The 17,301-nt window shown below is 44.9% G+C and overlaps 1 protein-coding gene across 3 annotated transcripts in view; it reads left to right on the forward strand.

Moving 5' to 3' along the window:
- The window catches only part of MAGI3 (membrane associated guanylate kinase, WW and PDZ domain containing 3), a 204,757-nt gene that overhangs the window by 149,642 nt on the left and 37,814 nt on the right, over positions 1 to 17,301 (forward strand). For all 3 annotated transcript variants that reach the window (XM_036272469.1, XM_036272470.1, XM_036272471.1), the window contains exons 6-8: positions 1,025 to 1,104; positions 10,546 to 10,603; positions 16,287 to 16,381. In XM_036272469.1, coding sequence (XP_036128362.1) covers positions 1,025 to 1,104; positions 10,546 to 10,603; positions 16,287 to 16,381 — 233 coding nt within the window. The remainder of the gene's footprint in view (positions 1 to 1,024; positions 1,105 to 10,545; positions 10,604 to 16,286; positions 16,382 to 17,301) is intronic.

The following is a 17,301-nucleotide window of genomic DNA, read 5'->3' on the forward strand; positions in this document are numbered from 1 at the left end:
CCTGGAACCGTTGACTCCATTTCCTAAGAGTGGCCAGTGTCGAGCTTAGTGAGTTGATCGCATGATGGAGGCGCCATGAAAAGAGAGCTTGTTCACATTGCTGTCCTCACACTGTTCTACAGTAACTGTACTTTACACTTTGTTGCCTTCCTATGTATTTTCTTCAGTTATTTTTTTTCTTTTACTGTCCTTCTATTTCAGATTACCTGTAGCATTGTTTGTCTGCCCAGCAGTGTGATAGTTTTATCTTAGTGTTAGTATCTACTGCCGGTGACCAGGTCTGAAGTGAACCAACGGCGACCTTTGATGAACTGAAACAGGCACTGCCCTCTGAAAGCACCTGCCGCCTACTTCATACACGGGGGCGGGGCGATCTTTTTGTTCCACCTTTTTTTCCCCTCCTAAGTATATGTTCCCTACTGATGAACACTTAGTTTTGTGGAGTTGAGTGTAATTATACCCATCATTTTTACTTGCATGTTGCAGAAATGGATACTGTAAGCTTTTAATTTTATATCACTCTACATTATTTTATTAGCCCCATGAGTGCAGAGGCCTGTCTGATTGTTCACCTCTATATTCTCAGCCCCCAGCAGTGTCCACACATCACAGGGACTCAAGAAATGCAGTGATTTTTGAAGGGAAGGAGGAAGAAATCCAGCCCACAAGCACACCAGGTTTTCAGCACAGCCCCTTCTGCTGGGTGGCACACAGCACAGGCTGTAGCTGACGCTCTGAAATGTTGTAATCGCTTCGATAAGTGTGTTATTCTGTACTTGGCGTCTTATCCCTTCTTTAGAATCTCCATTCTCAAATTAGTGCCTCTAGAATTACCTTTCCTTTATGGCAGTTTTGCAATCACAGACTGAGAACAGTAGGATTATTGAGTCAGAGGTAGAAAACGGAGCCTGTAGGAGATGAATATTCTAACATCATGTACCTTTTAGTCACTTTTAACCTTTGCTTCTGATATATTTTTTCCATCTTTATTTTACTGTTTCTAATCGAAATCTTTCTTCTACAGCCATAATACCAAAACGACCACCTGGTTGGATCCTCGTCTTTGTAAGAAAGCCAAAGCCCCCGAGGACTGTGAAGACGGAGGTAGAGATTCAGGACCTTCTTTACCTCACTGCTCTCTGACCCCTCCCTGCTCCTCTCGCCTCGGTCATGGGTCTGTGCACATGGGTCCATGTCACAGTCGACTGACTGCAGTTGTGTCATTGCATCTCATTTTGAGAGACTTTATTTCTTTTAAGGATTATACAGTTAAATTCCTTTTTTAAAAAGCTTAATAAAAACAAATTTGTCCTTCTTTTTACATTTATTTTAAAGACTCACTTTAAAAAAAAGAACGACAAACTTTAAAGAATTTTGAATAAACACTTTAATAAATTTGGTACATTCTCAACCACAGGGTAGCCTCATGAGCCTTCAAAAATATATTTTAGTATCACTAGGATGGATATGCTAGTACCTGTGGCTGATCCTTAGCCATTTAGAGCAGCATTAGAAACCCAATGAAAGTCTTTAATAAACCCCCACCCCACAAACAACTTTTACTGCTAAGTAGTAAAATTATTTTTCTAAGAATCACTGGATAATAATGCTTGTCTGTTTTGTATATTATAGATTGTGTTTAGTGGTATAGTCTTACGAGTAAGTATAGAATTTACCCTAACCAAATTGTTTGCTATGCCTTCGTGAGTATAGGGTGTAGATGAATAAAATTTGTGTTCGTTTTATATCACTCATCAGAAATTAATTACCTTGGTTAAGAAAAAAGTAAGTGGCTTAGAATGAGATTCAGATAGTCCCCCTATAGATTGAGTTCCAATCTTAAAAAGAATTAAACAGAAATTACACATTGTTTAGCATGATTGCTATTAAGAATTTTTCCAGGGCCCTGGCCAGTTTGGCTCAGCGGTTAGAGTGTCAGCCCGCAGACCAGAGGGACCTGGGTTTGGTTCCTCTAAGGGCACGTTCGGTTGTAGTTTGTCCCCGGCCCTGGTTGGGGTCATGTGGGTGGCAACCAGTCGACGTGTCTCTCTGACGTCGACGTGTCTCTCTGACGTCGACATCTCTCTCTCTCTCTCTCTCTTCCCCCTTCTCTCCCTCCCACTCTATCTGAAGATAAATGCAAAAATGTCCTTAGGTGAGGATAAAAAAAATAATAATTTTCCTAGGAACAAACAATTGGAAATGGAATTATTTAAAATTCTATTTGCAATGATTTTTTAAAAATTAGACACCTTGGAGCAAATCTGCTGAAAGATGTGTAAGTCTTCTATACTGAAAATTAGAAAACATCACTGAAAGAAATTAATGAAGACCTAAAATGACTGAAGAGATACATTATGTTCATAGAGTGGATGACACAATATTGTTAATGATGTTCATTTTCTCTCAATTAACATCGATATTAAATACAATCCCAATGAAAATCCTAAAAGTTTGTTTTGAAGAAATTGACAAATACAAATTGTAAAATACATATGTAAATATAAAGGCTTTATTCCATAGTACGTATGTACCACACCTTCTTTATCTAATTATCTATGGAAGGACACTTTGGTTGTTTTCCTTGTCTTAGCCTCTGTGGGTTATGCTACAGAGAACGTAGGGGTGCATGTATCTTTAGAAATAAATGTTTTCAAATTTTTCAGGTAGATCCTCAAAGAGGGGTTGCTGGGTCATATGATAACGCTATCCTTAAGTTTTGAGGACGCTCCATTCTGTTTTCCATAGTGGCAGTACCAGTTTCATTCCCACCAGCAGTGAATTGAGGGTTCCCTTTTCTCCACAAGCTCATCAACATATGTCAGTTGTTAATGTCAATTGTTATTACGTTAAGAAATAATTTTTAAAATCATTTTTATAACATACTTCCCTTCTCTATAAGGCTTTCAACAGTAAGTTTTTTAATGGTGCAATCAGCTACTCTAAAGGGAAACGAGAATATATAACACTATAGAATGTGACTGTTGAAAGGTTGTGAATGTGGTATTAGTCGTCTCAGGCATATATATCCCTTTTGCTGGTCTCCCCCTTTTTCCTGCCCACTATTTGTTTTAGTTAAATTCTCTGCTGTTTCCTGTTTTCCCTTGTAGAGTGTATTTATTTCCATAGCTTTCCTATCTGTTTACTGGAGTTGTGTCCCTTGTTTAAATCTCTAGTATTATCTTCTGTTCTAAGTGCTATTTCTGTTTCCCATTGACTTTCTTCTTGAATGTCCTACTAGCATTTCAAGTAAATGTATTTAAAACTAAACATTTTTTGCTCTGGCTGGCTAGGCTCAGCAGTTAAGAGCGTTGGACCATGGACCAAAGAGTTGAGGGTTCGATTCCCAGTCAAGGGCATGTGCCTTGGTTGCAGGTTTGATCCCTGGCTCCTGTCGGGGTTGTTTGGGAGGCAATCAATTGATGTCTCTCTCCCTCCCTCCCTCCCTATCTGAAAAAAATCAATGGAAAAAGAAAGGATTAAAGAAAGAAAGAAGGAAACATTTTTCTCCTGAAGCCACCCATCTCTTTCTGTCATTAGTCCACCCTCATAATCGTCCGGACCCATATTTGCTTCTTCCTCTCCTCTCGCTCTGTTACCTGTATAGTTTCCAACCCTGCTGCTCTTTCTTGTTTCTATACTTTGCCAATATATTAGTATAAAAAATTTCCAGCATATAGACAAATTGATAGAATTTGACAGAATACTTATATGTATTCACCTCTGAGCTATTACAACAAACATTTTGCTTTATTTGTTTTTTTTACATAGTTGTCTGTCCATCTGTCCTCTTGCTTTTTCTTTTATATCTTTCTCTCCATTCCTCTGATCATCACACACTTGCATTATCCTTAGATTTTTTTTCCTACAGTTACCTCTCCAGTATATCCTTTATACCAGTGGCCTTCAAAATGTCAGTGTTCAAACTGTCTTTTGGTATACAGGAAAAAGAAAAGTTAGAACTTATTTTTTTGTAATGTTTCTTTTAGGAAAAAAATAAATTAAGCTTCTCTCCTGTTCTGGCGCAGGCCGCAGTTCTGTAGGTGGCTCGGTGTGATGGCCCTCCTGTGGCACCCAGGGCGTCTTACTCTTGTCGGGCGCTGTGCAGTTTTGTGGCTCACTGGGTCCGGTTTAGTGGGTTTAGAGACCATGTTACAGTTTTTAATCCAGACAGAATTGCAGTGTGACTTTAAACTCTGCAAAGATGGCACCAATTGAAGATAATGACAAATACGCAAGTCCATGCTAACAGTAAGAAAACGGTAGCACTGACGGTTTGCATATTCTGTGTGTGCTCTGTTTCGTACATATTAGTAAGTAGTACATATATATTTATGCATAAGTATATATATCTTGGAGGTACATGTTCACATTTTTTACTAATATGGCTACATAATCCAAAAACTGGCTATATTACCTGTTAATCTTTCTAACAGGAAACTGCCTTCTTACCTTCCCCTTGCTCAGGGACCTATAGTGGCTCTCTGTTGTCAGCAGAAACAAGTCTAGACTCCCTGGTGAAATAGGGAGGATTTTTTTATAATTGAACCATATTCTATATTTCTTTTTCCAAGTATTTCCATGTCATAAATATGCCACATTTTTGTCTTTGTCTTTGCTATATGCCCATTTGTCTGCCAGGATCCAGCCTTGTTCCCTGTGTCCACCTAGCTCATACCTGCCTATCCTTCTAAACTCACATCTAAGGTACAATGTCTTTGTTGTCCCTTCTGTCACTCTCTTCCAGATCAGAAATAGGTATTCTCTCCTCTGTGTTCAGTGGTACCATGTGACACATATCTATTCTAACGCTAATTCTATTGCATTGTTACTAGACACCTGTATTCTAGAAGATTAATGGTTTTGCCTTATTTGTCTGTATTTCCCTTCCATAGAGATGTAAATATTTGCAAGGTGAGCAGAAAGGAAGCAAGGAGAGAAGCTGTTCTAACCCCCAGGTTATTTTGGTCATCCTTCTTGATCAAGTTCTGTCTTCATTCACTGGTTTGGCATCAGTAGAGAAGTAAAATACAAGAAGCAGTGAGGTGAGGTCAGAATACCGCTGATGCATGAGCATCACGTGGCTTTAGCTCTGCACCTCTGGGCACTTGCTGATATTCTTCCCCGCAGGAGGCAGACTCAGGCTGCCGATCCCTCCCACCAGGCGAGCATGCCGCAGACCAGACCAGGTCACGTCTCTCTGCAGGCAGGCTGACATCCGCAGCAGAGAGGGAGCCCAAGAGGCCCTGAGCCAGGCACACTGAATTCATCCTCTAAACTCACCAGTTAGATAGGATGTTTTTTCATCCCTGCAGAAGAAAGTGAAGGGGCTCAGAAACGTTGGAAGTTTCTCCCATTCTTTCCCTCTATGGAAATTTGAAGAAGTGGATGATTGTGAAGACCTAATGCTCTTTCCATTAAGGGTGACCATATGCCTTGGTTAGTCAGGACCTACCCAGCTTATTCCTGTTGTCCCAGCATAATTATTAACAATGCCCCCCAGCCCTGGCCGGTTTGACACAGCGGTTAGAGCGTCGACCTGTGGTCCAGAGAGATCCGGGTTCAGTTCCCGCTAAGGGCACGTACCTCGGTTGCAAGTTTGTCCCCAGCCCTGATTGGTCATGCGGGTGGCGGCCACTCGATGTGTCCTTTTCACATCGATGTGTGTGTGTGTCTCTCTCTCTCCCTCCCACTTTATCTGAACAAAGAAATGGAAAAATGTCCTCAGGTGAGGATAAAAAAAACAAAACCAAACAAACAAACAAAACCGGTGCCCCCTTGACTATCAGAAGCAAGCAGTGCATTATGTGGCCATCCTAGTAGAGCGTCCTTCAGGTGGAGCGCCCAGAACTGCATCAGGGTTCTGCTCCTTCACCTGTTCCTGTGGCCACAGGACCGTCCTCCACCCTTTCCTGTTCACAGTTCGCCTGGTGACCTTGTCCACTGTGTTGGCTTTGACGACAGCGTCTCCCAGGTCCTGGTCTTCCTACCTGTGTCTTCTGAGGACCAGGTTCACGAGCTGAAGAGATGGTGCCATGTCTCTGCCACGCTGGCACCAGACACTCCCTCAGTGAGCCGCGTCTTCCGTGTCCCTTCCGGTCCTGCCCTTAGCAGTGACCTCACAGCCCCCCGGTTCCTTGAGCTAAAAACGAATTATCATTCTCAGCTTTGCTTCTCACCAAATGCTCCTCACTGCAGTAACTACCTCGTCTGTCAGTCGGACCTGAGACACCTGCCCCCTCGAGTGTCCAGTGGACGAGGCACTTTCTCCATCGTCTCTGCCATCTAAACACCCGTGAACCCAAATCATACCTTCTTCCTATTCCCACAGCCATGTTTGTAGTAGACATTTAACAATATTTGATTTAAAAAAACTTTTTATCATTTTCATGCCAGAAGACCATAACCGAGGCATCGCCCTGGCCTCCCTCTCCTCCCTGTGTTCCTGCTGGTGCCTGAGCCCTGCCTCTCTCTTACCCACCTCTGTCCACGCCGCGGCCTCCCTCTCCTCCCTGTGTTCCTGCTGGTGTCTGAGCCCTGCCTCTCTCTTACCCACCTCTGTCCACGCCACGGCCTCCCTCTCCTCCCTGTGTTCCTGCTGGTGTCTGAGCCCTGCCTCTCTCTTACCCACCTCTGTCCACGCCGCGGCCTCCCTCTCCTCCCTGTGTTCCTGCTGGTGTCTGAGCCCTGCCTCTCTCTTACCCACCTCTGTCCACGCCGCGGCCTCCCTCCTCGCCTTCACACGTCTTATCGAGGCCCTCCATCATTCTAATTTCTCTGCCTTATCCTCACTCCACTTCCCCCATTTCATCCTCTATTGTAGCTGCCCATAATCGTTTTCAAATATAAATGTAATCACGTCGCCGTCCAGCTTGATCAGTTCAGTCATCAAAATAAAGAACGAACTCCTCCCTGTGGCGTCCAGATGTGGCTCGTGCTGGCTTCCAAGACAGAACTTACACGCCCTTCGCCCCAGCCCAGTCACATGGCTCGTAATTACCGAAAATGCCAGGCATCCTTACTCAGCACCTCGGTGGCTTCGATCTGTCTAGATCGCCTCCTCTCCCCACCTCCAGCCGTCCTTCAAGACTGCTCAGCCCTGGCCGGTTTGGCTCAGCGGTTAGAGCGTCGGCCCGCGGACCAGAGAGACCCAGGTTCGGTTCCCACTCTGGGCACGTACCTTGGTTGCGGTTTGTCCCTGGTCCCGGTTGGGGTCGTGCGAGTGGCAGCCAGTCAGTGTGTGTCTCTCACATCGATGTTTCTCTCTCTCTCTTCCTCCCTCTCTCCCTCCCGCTCTACCTGAAGATAAATGCAAAAATGTCCTCGGGTGAGGATAAAAAATAAAAAATAAAAAATAAATAAAAAGACTACTCAGACCTCGCCCTGGCTAGAGGCTTTCCCGTGGTTACTCTTGCCAGGTGGTTGGTGTCATTTCTTGCACTCCCCCCAGAGAGTTTGTGTTTATCTACATTATATCATTTATCTCTTCTGTCTTCCCGTTTAGATGATCAATTGCTTGAGGTCAAGGATTGTGTTTCTTTCTTTTTTTAAAATATATTTTTATTGATTTTTGGGGGGGGGAGAGAAAGACACAAGCGTCACGGTGAGGTGGAGACTTCGATTGCTTGCCTTCGCAGGCCCCTACCCGGTCCCTCCTGCGTCCCAGTCGTTTGCCCTGACCTGGGGTCTAAGGGAACCTCTTGGTGCGCAGGACACCACCCAGCTAACTGAGCACACCGGTCTGCGCAAGAGTTGTGCTTCTAATTTTAGATTAGATAAGTAAGGAGAGAGGAGGGAGAGAAGGAAGGGAGAAAGGAAAAAAGGGAAGGAAATCAGTGAAGGAATTGACCCACTCTGTGTGCTGGGTCTTTTAGTTTCGCTTTTATTTAAAGGAGCAAATAATCACTTCTTTATCTGTATTAATCTGTCTTGCAAAAAAAAATTGGCTAATGGTATCACTCACTGGTAAGGGTTTAAAGTGATTAACCCGTAAGATAAATTGTCATCAGTTTTACTCTTCTAAAGAAAGGGCTATACTTTTAGCTGTTAGTTGCTCATTGCTTTAAGTGTTACTAAAATGCTGGATTAATTTCCAGGTTAACTCTAAAGTATATTTATGTTGGTCTTTTATCCTTGTTAAGTATCAGCACATCCTGACTAGTGACTTTTCAGGTGTCCGTGGAATGTTTCACCTGTCATAGCTCCTTCCTTTTCCGGACTTCTCCAAAGACAGAGCATGGCCTGCGGTGCGTGAACCTGGAGTCCCTCACACGGCACCTTCAGTCCCATGCTGGGTCGGGACTTCTGTGAAAGGAAAAACGTGGAAGATCCTTAATGATAAAGCCTTGGTAATGTTACCATAGGCAGTTTTTACAGACATAATCCAACAAATACTCTCATCCATGTAATAGTTGCTTAGACATAAAATATCGCTCCGGGTTCATTGATGATGGTGCCTGTGGGGAAATCAGAGGGAACGGAAGTGTGCCTCAGTTCTCCCCTGTTTCCACCTAGCAGCTCCTTTTCAACTTCTGTCGTCTCCTCTGCCTCAGACGTTTCAGCCAGGTCTTTCAAAGGAAAACCGCAAAAGCTCACCAGGCTTCAAAACCACCAGTCGCTGCGCATGCACAGGTAGAAAGGTGCTGGAGGAAGGGGTGAGCTTTCCATCCAGAGGCTAGTCATCTGGTTTCTCCTTTTATTCTGCGTGTAGAATAATAAGTTTTATTGGCACATAAGACATCGTATATAGGTTGTTAGGTTCATTATACTGGAGTTTTTACTAATAAAGTTGGTAACTTCATAACTGGCCAGATATAGCATCAACAAATCATTTGATGTAGCCAAGCCGATTTTCTGTCCAGCATACATCATCTGCATGTGTGCACACGTGTGCATGTGTGCTCCAGCATAGCAGAAAAACTCTTAAAGAAATTGAAAATATGCCCTGGCCGGTTTGGCTCAGCGGTTAGAGCATCGGCCTGAGGACCAAGAGTCCTAGGTTTGGTTCCCGCTAAGGGCACGTACATCGGTTGCGGTTCATCCCCGGCCCTCGTTGGGTTTGTGCAGGTGGCAACAAGTCAGTGTATCTCTCTGACATCGATGTTTCTTTCTCCCTCTCCCTTCCTCTCTCTATAAAATTAATAAAGAAAAAAATTTTTAAGTGGGGGTTATCATAGTGTACAACTGTGGGTTATTATTTATTAAGCCCTTCTTGCTGGGCTCCTATGTCTAACTGATAGCACTAAAACCACCTGCTAGGAACATTCCTGTCAACTTAATCCACGTCTGACTAATGATTCTTGAGAAGCCTTATTTTGGAAAACAGAGTAGGAGAGAAAAAAGGATTCTTTCTGATAGGGTCAGTTTGTGTTGGAAAAAATATTCGGTTTTTCAGGTTATATTTTATGGGTCAGTTACTTGGAATAAATAATATATAATAATCCTATGTAAGATATTTCTTTGTTATTATACATACAAATACAGATTCCATACAAGGCATTGTGGTAGGAAAATAAAATTTCGGATACTCAGATCAGGTTAATGCAAGGGAAAGTAGGCATTTTCTTCGATTTTAAGCAAATTGAGGCTGCCCCGTTGAAATGTAAAAAACCCAAGGCTGGCGTTTCCTTTGGGGAGAAGTGGGTCAGAATGTGATAGAAATAGTGGGCAGGTCTTCTGTGTCACAGTGAGAACTCTGATGGGCGGCTGCTGCTTGCATTGGACTGCAGGGCAGGTGTCTCGAATCAGCGCTACCACGCTTTTTAAACGAAAGAAATAGGACAGACCCTCCCTCCCCCATCCAGTTTTCCTTTCCATGGTTTCAGTTACCTGCAGACGATCATGGTGCTAAAATACTAAATGGAAAATCCCAGAAATAAACAATCCATAAGCTTTAAATTGCGCACTGTTCGAGCCGTGTGCAGCCACCTCGCGTTGTCCTGCTCGGTCCCGCCCAGGATGTGAATCGAGCCTTTGTCCAGCGGATCCGCACTGGGTGCACTGCCCACAGCCGGCTCCCTTGTCAGACTGACTGTCGCGGCGTCACAGTGCCTGTGTTCAAGTCACCCTCACTTTACTCAGCAGTGGCCCCAGAGTGCAAGGAAAGTGATGCTGGCAGTTCGGGTTGGCCGAAGAGAAGCTGTGAAGTGCTTTCCTAAGTGGAAAAGTGTGTGTGTAAGAAACACACACATGTATGTAGAGGGTTCAGCACTGTCCTGGGTTTCAGGCATCCACTGGGGTCGGAACATGTGCCCCAAGGATAAGAGGGGACTACTCTATTCCAGATGATTTTTAAAATAATTAGCATTTTCATGGTTTATGATTCGATAAACACATTTGAGTTTAATGTCATCTCATGTGCTGAGGTTCTAGTTATTTGCTGAGACACTGGCTATTGAAGAAGCCACTCAGACTCAACCGGTTTGCTCTTGGAAAGCGAGCCCTCGACTGTCTGTCTCCCAAACATTTAAATTCACGCATGGCAAACTCCCTCACGCTGGCTTTGAATCAGGCATGTCACTCAGTTTCTTTTTCTTTTCCTTACAGAGCTTCCCTATGGCTGGGAGAAAATAGAGGACCCTCAGTACGGGACGTACTATGTTGAGTAAGTTGCTTACCTGGGTTACTGCCCTCCCAAGTGCATTTCTGCCATTGTGCAGCTAGCCGTATGGCCCGCGGCTCCTGCGCCCACTTGCAGGAGGGCCTGGAGGGCTCGAGGGCAGGGCCGGGGCCTTCACTCCCCGACTGGGGCTGCAGGGCAGAGCGTGGGCCTTCACTCCCCGACTGGGGCTGCAGGGCAGGGCCTGGGCCTTCACTCCCCGACTGGGGCTGCAGGGCAGGGCCTGGGCCTTCACTCCCCCACTGGGGCTCGAGGGCAGGGCCTGGGCCTTCACTCCCCCACTGGGGCTGCAGGGCAGAGCGTGGGCCTTCACTCCCCGACTGGGGCTGCAGGGCAGGGCCTGGGCCTTCACTCCCCCACTGGGGCTGCAGGGCAGGGCCTGGGCCTTCACTCCCCCACTGGGGCTGCAGGGCAGGGCCTGGGCCTTCACTCCCCCACTGGGGCTGCAGGGCAGGGCCTGGGCCTTCACTCCCCCACTGGGGCTGCAGGGCAGGGCCTGGGCCTTCACTCCCCCACTGGGGCTGCAGGGCAGGGCCTGGGCCTTCACTCCCCCACTGGGGCTGCAGGGCAGGGCCTGGGCCTTCACTCCCCCACTGGGGCTGCAGGGCAGGGCCTGGGCCTTCACTCCCCGACTGGGGCTGCAGGGCAGGGCCTGGGCCTTCACTCCCCCACTGGGGCTCGAGGGCAGGGCCTGGGCCTTCACTCCCCCACTGGGGCTCGAGGGCAGGGCCTGGGCCTTCACTCCCCGACTGGGGCTGCAGGGCAGGGCCTGGGCCTTCACTCCCCCACTGGGGCTGCAGGGCAGGGCCGGGGGCCTTCACTCCCCCACTGGGGCTGCAGGGCAGGGCCTGGGCCTTCACTCCCTCTCAGGCCTCCCAGCAGGCGGCTTCGAAGTCCACAGGGAGAGCTGGAGGGGAGTTGCCCAGGTCAGGAATAGTCAGCATCACTGCTGCAGCCTCTGCAGAGTAGACGAGAACTGGGAGATGAGGGTGCTGCACCGGGTGGACAGCGAAGGTCACGTCCAGCACTAACGCTGTGCGGCCCCGACGACAGTGGGGGAACTTTTGGGGCAGCGGGCCATATGCTCCAGAATTTTGAAGTATCTGATTAAAAGCACTCTCTGGCCCTGGCCGGTTTGGCTCAGTGGTTGGAGCATCGGCCTGCGGTACAGAGAGACCCGGGTTCGGTTCCCGCTAAGGGCATGTACCTCGGTTGCAGTTTGTCCCCGGCCCTGGTTGGTCGTGCAGGTGGCAGCCACTCGATGTGTCTCTTTCACATCGATGTTTCTCTCTCTCTCTCTCTTCCTCTCTCTCCCTCCCGCTCTATCTGAACAAAAAATGGAAAAATGTCCTTGAGTGAGGATAAAAAAAAAAAAAAAAAAGTAAAAGCACTCTCTGTTTTAAGGAGTTAATCCAGGAAAATGTAGTAATTTGGGGTAGGGTGAAAGTTGCTCCTTACACAGCTGTTATGGCTAAATGTACACGAACATATGTTGGCCAGAACACCAAATGCCTGCCTTTGTTAGCCAGCGAAATTAAGGTAGCATCAACATCTAATTTTTCTTTCTCTGTTCTTCATTTATGCTGTATTGTTATGACCATTGGGGTTGCTTTCCTTCCAAATGCTATAGATACAATTTTGACCTCAGGCATCTAGTACTAGGCAAATAATTGCATCAGAAATGTTACTGTTTCCTTGGAAACTGGGAGCCTGAACCTACTGCCTGAGTAGTGGAGGCAAAATGATATTACTACCTGGAAAAAATAGCAGACCTGAGAATCTTTTAGTTTTATGATTGCTTGTTAATTTTTTATTATTTGTTGGCATAAACAAATGTCACTTCTTGGTACTTGTCCTTAAAGTAAGTACCTCTGACTGTGGTTGTAACTCTAGTCTTTACTCCCATGTATGGATTGTTTCTTGAGTCCATGCTCAGAGAGATCTTTTGGCAATCCTTACACATCTAATTTGCACCCTAAGGAAACAACTCAGTTTGACCCTCAGGTCTGTAACTTCTCAAAGTCAATATTTTGGTTCCTTTGAAAAGCTATGCTAATTTTGTTTTCATTCTGCTATTTAGTATCTTGCTGACATTGTGATGTGAAAAGTATACCACAGCTCTTTGGTTATTTTTTTTTTTCTAAAGCATATTTAGTTCAAATAAAACAAACATTTTTTTTTAAGTCCAGGGAGTATTTGAAGGCCAACTAAAAAGGTTTTGTGAACACCCCCCACACACACCCCCCCAGTAGTTTAATCTATTTAAATTGGGTTTCAATCAGCTGTTATGTACCATGGACACTGCTGAACGTTTCTGGGCTAATGATCCTCGTTCTCTCGTTGTCCATTCCCGATGAATTTGAATACGTGGTCAAGAGGTGAAAGTCATTTGCCTGTTACAAACTCTTGGCTAAATGATCTGGTTCTCATCAAGCAAGGCTGTAATACTGAAGCAACTTTGGGGCAGGCCCTGAAGTGACCTGCCCCCGGTTGTCGCGGAGGTATGTGGAATGGCCCGTCTCAGCAGCAGCAGCCACAGGGTTTGTACGGCTGTTCCCAGAAGGAGCTCATTTTGCAGGAGGGTAATTTATTAGATTAAGAAAGAGCAGGCTGCACTCAAGATGCACACATCAGCGTGAAGTCAGCTGAGCCGTGGGCTGTGGCTGGGTTCCCAGATGGGTTCAGTTTTGAATCCCGACCACAGTAATCTGCAGCGAGTTTACTGATGGAGATAAAAAGCTGTTACTTGAATGGCTACTCTTTGGCTCTCTTATTTGTCAAAGCAGATGGCACGAAGATTGCTCTTGGCAGGAGCATCGCAGTAGTAACACCAACTGCGGTGGCAGTGTTTCTTTGTATTTATTTCAGAGAACGGGGTTCGGAAATGGATTAATTTATTTTTTAAACTAAAATTGTTCTAAAAATGTAAGGACAGGCCTTCCACAAGAATGCCTATATATATTAGGAATGTTGTCTTATTGTATTGCATAAAATGTCTTGGTGCACTTTGGTGACAAAGTCAAAATATACATCTGCTTTAATATCTCAAATTCTTCATAAAAGAATAATGGTTTTGTTTGCTGAGATTAACTTTTTTTTTTTTTGATATTTTGTTCAGATAAAGTGGGAGGGAGGGAGAGAGAGAAATATCGACGTGAAATGGACACATCGAGTGGTTGCCACCCTCACAACCCAACCAGGGCCGGGGACAAACTGCATCCGAGGTACATGCCCTTAGCGGAAACCGAACCCAGGTCTCTCTGGACCGCAGGCCGACGCGTTAACCGCTGAGCCAAACTGGCCAGGGCTGCTGAGATTAACTTTAAAAATCCCTATAGTATACACACAACTCCAATACAGATGAGATTCCAAATTCTATGTAATATATTCAATCATGCTTGTTTGCTACCCTTGTTTAATTTTTCTGATCTTTCATCTCCTTTCTTACTTCCAATAGCTAGTTATATGAAAACAAAATCTGTTACATCTAAACAATGTTGAGGATGTAAGTAACTAATTGAAAAGGAGAGTGTTTTTACTTTTGTTTTGTTTTGGGCGGCATTGTAATTTAGGCAGTGAAGGTGCCGGTTACCAGTACTCTCCCGGTCACTGCAATCTTACGTTCTTTTGTCAAAGACTTTTCAGGAAAAGGGTTCCTCATTTGCATACTTCTATTCCCTCCTCCCACACACTACAAAGAGGATAAATACAAATTACTACTTTTTATATTATAATGCCTGGGTGGCAAAGTGAGTCATTCTAGCTCTAGATGACATTGAGGTGAACCAGGTCCTTTCTAAACAAGTTTATTCTTTCTTTTAAGTGTCAGTTTCTAGTTGTTTTATTCTTTTCAAGAATATGAAAATGTCAGTATTTAATAAATAACTTTAAAAATAGTACCGCCTTAGCTGGTTTGGCTCAGCGGTTAGAGCGTCGACCTGCGGTCCAGAGAAACCCGGGTTTGGTTCCTGCTAAGGGCATGTACCTCGGTTGCAGTTTGTCGTGTGGGTGGCAACCACTCGATGTGTCGCTTTCACATCTATGTTTCTCTCTCTTTCTCTCTCTTCCTCTCTCTCCCTCCCACTCTATCTGAACAAAAAATGGAAAAAAATGTCCTCGGGTGAGGATTAAAAAAAATAAAATAAATAAAATAAAAATGGTACCTAGCTTAACACTGATGATCTTATTTTCATTGAGGGTTAACAGTTCACTCGGTTGGTAAGGCACCCGTCATAGTAAGCAGCAGAAGCATATTGAGATTTAGTGACATCAGAACCCAAAGAATGTCAAGCAGAACTTGCCGTCTTTAGAGCTGAAACGAAGTAGCCGCGTCTGTCTGAGTGAACGCGCTCGCCACCGAAAGGGCAGGAACCTGGCCGCTCCCCTCCTCCGCCACTGCCAGCAATGCTCGCAGATGGCAAAGCCATCATTCAAGTGGTGGGGCTATATTTGTGCAGATTTTGTAATACTCGGCCCAGCTAAAGATAGTCATAATCTGAAATTCTGTTGACTTGATGTTTAATTGTTGGTGTTCTCTCATGTAACTTTTTAAAAAAATGGATTTTGCTGGAAAATGCATATCATTTGGCTAAAATATACTTGTGCTTTGTAAGTGCTCAAATATCATTCCATTGTTTCTGTATCAGACCTAGTTGTGGTCCTAAATGTCTTGTGCAATAGTTGCATTTTATATATATATATATATATATTTTTTTTTAATTTACTTTTTAGAGAGAGAGGAAAGGAGAAGGGGAGAGAGAGAGAAACATCAATTGGCTGCCTCCTGCACACCCCCTACCCGGGATCGAACCCACAACCCAGTCATGTGCTGACTGGGAGTCAAACCAGCAACCTTTCCGTGCACAGAACAACGCTCGACCACCTGAGTACACCAGCCAGGGCAGTAGCATTCTTACCACGTCCAGTTGACCTGCCTGCCGGAATAACCCGTGCCCTGTCCCCTCTGTGATACACACTCTTGTCTGTAGGATATTTACTCCTACTGGCTAACTGCTTACCTTGTTCGTCTCCCTCTTGTCTGCTATTTCCCGCAGACTTGTATACTTTCCAAGTCAACTGTGAATGTCCCCAAATCAGAAATACCAGTTAAACTTACATTGTAGTTACATAATTCATTTAATCACTGTACAATTATGAAAAAAGCTAAGTGTGCAAGAGTTGTTCTGTGCTATCATTTGATAAAAGCAAACCTGTTCTTTAGTTGCTGCTGAAATCCTATGTGGGTCTGTGGAAAAGGCAGTAAAATTCTAGATGGCTCTGTACTCACATTTCTTCAAAAGTGTCTTTGCAGCTGCTTCATTTTAGAGAAACTTAACACCCTCTTACTATTAACTGCCTTTAAAAAATTAATCAATTATCAACAGTTCTAACTGCATTGATACGAGGGCTTCTTCCGCAGTGTTGAAACTGCCGCTGGCTGTGGGGTGCGTCAGCGAAGGGGCCACGGGGCTCTTGCAGCAGCGTGTGCGGCTCCGTGTGCGCCGGGCTCCTCTTTACTTGCCGGATGTCCTCCCGCTGGGGTCTGTGTCCCATGTCTGAAGATTGTGTTTGTCCCTTACGCTTTGGCGACCGAATGGTCTGACAGTCTGTTTAAAATAATGAAACTCTTCTGTCTCAAACTGAAATGCATGTTTTCTGCATTTTACAGTCACCTTAACCAGAAAACCCAGTTTGAAAACCCGGTGGAGGAAGCCAGGAGGAAAAAGCAGTCAGGACAGGCCGATACTGGCTCTTCAAAACCAGGTAGAGCTTTTTCCTAACATGTGACATTAATATACTGAGTGAATTAAAAGTGACTTTGAGCTTTTCATTGTTGAGGCTCTAAAATTCAGAGAATGTCTAATTGTTGTCACTGTAAAGATAGGACTAATCTTAATAAAACATCAGCCGGTTTTGAGAATACTGAGATTTTTCTCGTGCGGCTTATACAGAAAGCGGGGAGTTGCTGGGAGAAGGGACTGAGCTTTGCGATGGGTTTGAGGCTCTGATTTGAAGATCGCATTGTTTACCAGCCTCTAAGGCCTGGCCAGCGTGAGATCACTCATTCGTTGAGTGTCTCCCAAGTTAATTGCTTAGGTCTGATATCAGTAGCCATTCAGGAGCCTTCATTAACTGATATGAACAAATACTAAATAATTCATATGATTTGCCTTTCAAATGGGATGGTATTAATAATATTAGGATCATTTGCGGAACCTTTTTAAACTAGACAGTTCCTGAGATTTTGCTGAGCCTACCCATGTGTATTTTGAAAAAGCTGCCCAGAAATTTCTTACATTCTACTCATCCCTTCCCAACTCCTCCCCCTCCTCCATCTGTCATTAATGACTATATTACTGGTCTATATGGTCATATGGCCAGATTGAGTAGGCTCCCCACCTCTGTTGCCCATGAGAGAAATAGTTCTTTTTATAACTACTCCTCAAAAAATAGTCCCCTCCCTTAAGGTTTGCATTTGATTTAGCAAATATTTTTGAGCACCTGCCGTATGCCCAGTGCTTTGCTAGGCATATGGTGCTCAAAACAATTAGGAGTAAGACAGGTCTTGCCCTCAAGAGTTCACAGACTAATCTAGAAAACAGAGTAGCAATGTGCGGTGACAGGTGGCATCCTAGAATAGCAGTTAAAAGTGCAGGGCGGAGCAGGTTTGGATCCTGCTGTGG

The sequence above is a fragment of the Molossus molossus genome, unplaced genomic scaffold, assembly GCF_014108415.1.
Source record: "Molossus molossus isolate mMolMol1 unplaced genomic scaffold, mMolMol1.p scaffold_m16_p_20, whole genome shotgun sequence".
NCBI lineage: Eukaryota > Metazoa > Chordata > Mammalia > Chiroptera > Molossidae > Molossus > Molossus molossus.